This window comes from Hemibagrus wyckioides, linkage group LG06 (assembly GCF_019097595.1).
Source record: "Hemibagrus wyckioides isolate EC202008001 linkage group LG06, SWU_Hwy_1.0, whole genome shotgun sequence".
NCBI lineage: Eukaryota > Metazoa > Chordata > Actinopteri > Siluriformes > Bagridae > Hemibagrus > Hemibagrus wyckioides.
This window is the reverse complement of record NC_080715.1, coordinates 1,149,690-1,154,648: the sequence shown is the minus strand read 5'-3', so window position 1 is coordinate 1,154,648 and position 4,959 is coordinate 1,149,690. Positions and strand designations below refer to the sequence as shown.

Sequence of the window (4,959 nt, the reverse complement as noted above, 5' to 3'; positions counted from 1 at the left end):
CCTGATGGCTTGAGGAAAGAAACTGTTACACAGTCTGGTTGTGAGGCCCGAATGCTCCGGTACCTCTTTCCAGATGGCAGGAGGGTGAAGAGTGTGTGTGAGGGGTGTGTGGGGTGTGTAAGAGTGTGTGTGTGGGGTGTGTAAGAGTGTGTGTGAGGGGTGTGTGGGGTGTGTAAGAGTGTGTGTGAGGGGTGTGTGGGGTGTGTAAGAGTGTGTGTGAGGGGTGTGTGGGGTGTGTAAGAGTGTGTGTGAGGGGTGTGTGGGGTGTGTCAGAGTGTGTGTGAGGGGTGTGTGGGGTGTGTAAGAGTGTGTGTGAGGGGTGTGTGGGGTGTGTAAGAGTGTGTGTGAGGGGTGTGAGGGGTGTGTAAGAGTGTGTGTGAGGGGTGTGTGAGAATGTGTGTGAGGGGTGTGTGAGAGTGTGTGTGAGGGGTGTGTAAGAGTGTGTGTGAGGGGTGTGTAAGAGTGTGTGTGAGGGGTGTGTAAGAGTGTGTGTGGGGTGTGTAAGAGTGTGTGTGTGAGGGGTGTGTAAGAGTGTGTGTGAGGGGTGTGTGAGGGGTGTGTAAGAGTGTGTGTGTGGGGTGTGTAAGAGTGTGTGTGTGGGGTGTGTAAGAGTGTGTGTGAGGGGTGTGTGGGGTGTGTAAGAGTGTGTGTGGGGTGTGTAAGAGTGTGTGTGAGGGGTGTGTAAGAGTGTGTGTGAGGGGTGTGTGGGGTGTGTAAGGGTGTGTGTGAGGGGTGTGTGGGGTGTGTAAGTGTGTGTGTGAGGGGTGTGTCGGGTGTGTAAGAGTGTGTGTGAGGGGTGTGTGGGGTGTGTAAGAGTGTGTGTGAGGGGTGTGTGAGGGGTGTAAGTGTGTGTGTGAGGGGTGTGTGGGGTGTGTAAGAGTGTGTGTGAGGGGTGTGGGGTGTGTGTGTGAGGGGTGTGTGGGGTGTGTAAGTGTGTGTGAGGGGTGTGTGAGGTGTGTAAGTGTGTGTGTGAGGGGTGTGTGGGATCATCCACAATGCTGTTAGCTCTGCAGATGCAGTGTGTGGAGTAAATGACTGTAACAGAGGGGAGAGAGACTCTGATGATGATCTCAGCTGTCCTCACTATCCCCTGAAGGGTCTTGTGATCTGAGACGGTCCAGTTCCCAAACCAGGCAGTGATGCAGCTGCTCAGGACGCTCTCCATGGTCCCTCTGTAGAACACAGTCAGGATGGGGGGAGGGAGATGGGCTTTCCTCAGCCTCCTCAGGAAGTAGAGGCGCTGCTGGGCTTTCCTGGTGATGGAGCTGGTGTTGAGTGACCAGGTGAGGTCCTCCACCAGGTGAACACCAAGGAATTTGGTGCTTGTGACGATCTCCATGATGGACCCATCGATGTTCAGTGGAGAATGGTCACTCTGTGCTCTCCTGAAGTCAACAACCATCTCTTTAGTCTTGTCGACGTTCAGGGAGAGGTTGTTGGCTCTGCACCAGGCTGTTAGCCGCTGCACCTCCTCTCTGTATGCTGACTCGTCGATCTTGCTGATGAGACCCACCACGGTCGTGTCATCGGCGAACTTGATGATGTGGTTGGATCTGTGCATTGCTGCACAGTCGTGAGTCAGCAGAGTGAACAGCAATGGACTGAGCACACAGCCCTGAGGAGCTCCAGTGCTCAGTGTGGTGGTGCTGGAGATGCTGTTCCCAATCCGGACTGACTGAGGTCTCCCAGTCAGGAAATCCAGGATCCAGTTGCAGAGAGAGGTGTTCAGGCCCAGCAGACTCAGCTTCTCAATCAGCTGCTGAGGGATGATTGTGTTGAATGCTGAACTGAAATCCATGAACAGCATTCAAATGTAGGAGTCCTTACAGTGTGTGAGGGCCAGATGGAGGGTTGTGGTGATGGCATCATTCGTGGAGCGGTTAGGACAATACACAAACTGCAAGGGGTCCAGTGAGGGTGGTAGCTGTGACTTGATGTGACATTTTTGTTTACTACAGGGAACAGACACAGTCTCTATATTGTGACAATGCTAGCAGACGGTGGAATTAGGCCCTGGATTGTCACAGATTAACTAGACTTAGACCAGGCTATTTGCCATGCTGCAAGAAATGAGAGCAGAACCTTCCTGAGTGGGATGGACACCGCCTCGTCTTAACAGGCCAGTCTTGCCCTCAAAAGGGATCCAGTTATCTATGAAACCCACGCTGTTTTCTGAGCACCATCTGGACATCCAGCAGTTCACTGACTATAACCTGCTGTAAGCCACACTCCATTGGGACACAGCATCAGACATCGCCTTCACTAATTTACACACCTCTACAATGTTACTCTGATTGATGAGCCAATATCATTGGCTCATTTAGTAAAACTACCTTCAGAAATCTCCTTTACCACTCAATCATAGACTCTAGCCATGTTTCCAGTGGTGAATCCTGCATTATAGGCAGTGGTGCAAGATCTTGTGTGTCACAGATGTTTTTATCCCCCCATAGCTTCAGGTTGGTCAATGTTCTGGTGATGGTTTTGTGAAAGGTATCATCTTCCAGTTTCCAGATAAATCCCACAGACACTTCTGTAAACAGGTTGATATCATCAGAGATGCAGTCTGTGTAATATAGAGCATCCTGCAGAGGGGCTAATAAATATGTTCTTTACTCTAGTTTAGAAAGTTATCACAAAAGAATTTAAATTTCATTAAAATTTAAAATTACACAGCAGTAAAAACACATAGAATTTGCACTTCGAATAAAATGGGACCTAGAGATACAACTAAAAGGAGGTCATATGATAAACAGCACTCCATAAATGGTTGTCCTGTTTTACCTATGCTGAATATTTAAAGCCAATCTCACGCAGTCCAGAGTAAAGATCCACAGAGCTCAGACACTACAGCAGCAATGACTTCATCATCCATTTCTTTTTTCTTCTTTCTGGTACTTTGTGAGAGGGCTGCATGCGCAACAAAACAATATGTTTATGTTAATCAATACATGAGCTGGCAGGATGCTCAGAACTACTGCAGGCAAAATCACAAGGACCTGGCAACCGTTTCTACTGTTGATGAAAACTCAAGAAGTCTAAAACTCGCAGGAACAAGCTCATCTCCATGCTGGATCGGGCTGAAGAGGAGTGCATCTGACCCAAACACGTGGCAATGGTCTGATGGAGAGCGACTGTCTTTATTTAACTGGAATATCGTTGATGCACTCGGCACAGATTGTGTTCAATTAGATATAATATATGGCTGGAGTAGAGCTGACTGTACCATCAAGTACCCTTTCATATGTTATAGAAACATCATCTTAGTAAAGGAAAATAAGACCTGGGAGGATGCTCTACAGCACTGCAGGATTCACTACACTGACCTGGCCCTAGCATATACTCTAAAAAATCCAGTCCTGCTGGAAAATGAGGCAGTTGGCACACAAACTGTTAATGTATGGACAGGCCTGCGCTTCCTGGATGGAAAATGGTTCTGGGTGAACATGCAGCCTGTGGACAGCCCAGATGCACTGCCCTCATGTCCAGCCAAAAACTACCGCTGTGGAGCTCGCAACATTAAGACACATGTCTGGGAGAACAGAGACTGCAATGAGAAGTTTAATTTCCTCTGCATTTTTGGGTGAGTGATGTTTGTACAATCTACAGAATTATTTCAAACCTGCGACAGTTTTTTAAACTTAGTATTTAACTACATATGACAAAACCTGATGTATTTTCATCTGCTCTCTCTGAACAGAGGTGCCCATCTGTAGGACAGCATCCTTCAGGAAGAATTCATACAAGACACGGAACACTTTATTCAGAGCTGCTGTGGATATGTAGAATGTGTGTCATTCATATTTAGATAGATTTTTGTTCTCATAAAATACATACATTAGGCATTGGCATAATAATAAATGGTGAATGGTGATTGCTCCTTTCATTGAATATGGATATGTAAAACCTATATTATGTAGATAAATAAAGCACCATGTGTTATGTCTTCATTGTTTCATTGTGTTTGTGTCGCAAGTCAGGGTGAGACAGATGCAAATGCAGGCAAGGCAGTGATCACTAGAACAGGCAAAGTTCAACAAACAGAACCAACAGGGCTAGGTTAAAACACAGGAACTGGAAACATCAGAAAGCTTGATATATTCAGGACAAAAGTTAAACTATACAGTAAACTATAACTGAGTGTGGAATAGAAAACAGGTATGTCTTATTAAAAGTCAGTGACCAAGGCCCTGTCCACATGAACGCGAGTATTTTTAAAACCGCAGCTTTTTTATGCGGTTTGGCCATTCGTCCGCACGCAAACGCAGCATTTAGGTCACTGAAGCTGAACATTTCTGAAAACTTCTGCCAGGGTGAAGTTTTTTAAAAACTCTGGTTGCAATGTTATCGTATAGAGAGTGAAACCGGAGATTTTTGGCTTGTGAACAGGGTTGCCAGGGTTGACAACTACAGCTTAAAACCCGCCCATTTAAAAAAAAGGGCCCAAAATGCATACCATTATAACTAATACAATAACAAACAGTTATAACAGTTAATAACTTTGTGATATCGGCTTAACGAGTAGAACGATTACAACAACCCGCTAATCAAGACTGAAGTCTGATTGGACAGGACTCTCCTGAACCATATTGGCTAAACTGAACCATATAATTAAAACATCAACATTACATATTATACTTTATTTATTCGTTTGAAATGAAAATTAATAAAATATCATGTTTATAGTCAAAAATAAAAACCAACCAGTTGCATCAAAGTCAAAGGAGCTTTATTGTCACTTCAACCATATATATCAGATGCAGTACACAGTGAAGTGAAAGAACGTTCCTCCTAGACCAGAGGTGCTACACAGAACACAGACAAAGTACAGAGACGCAGACAAACATAGAGATATAACATAGAGATAAAACTAAACTATACTTAAGGTGCAATAAATAAACTAGACATACAACAGAAGTGCACAGGATGACAAGACAAGACAAGACAGTGCAGATAAAC

The 4,959-nt window shown here is 45.4% G+C and overlaps 1 protein-coding gene across 1 annotated transcript; it reads left to right on the top strand.

Annotated features, from left to right (window-relative positions):
- Positions 1-2,839: 2,839 nt before the first annotated feature.
- Positions 2,840-3,854, top strand: LOC131355019 (macrophage mannose receptor 1-like). Its single transcript, XM_058393188.1, has 2 exons — positions 2,840-3,583; positions 3,701-3,854. The coding sequence occupies exons 1-2, from the start codon at positions 2,859-2,861 to the stop codon at positions 3,714-3,716; spliced, it is 741 nt and encodes a 246-aa protein (XP_058249171.1). The 5' UTR covers positions 2,840-2,858; the 3' UTR covers positions 3,717-3,854.
- Positions 3,855-4,959: the final 1,105 nt, after the last annotated feature.

Coding starts and splice junctions, on each gene's coding strand:
- LOC131355019 (XM_058393188.1), top strand. CDS start 2,859: ATGACTTCATCATCCATTTCTTTTTTCTTCTTTCTGGTACTTTGTGAG.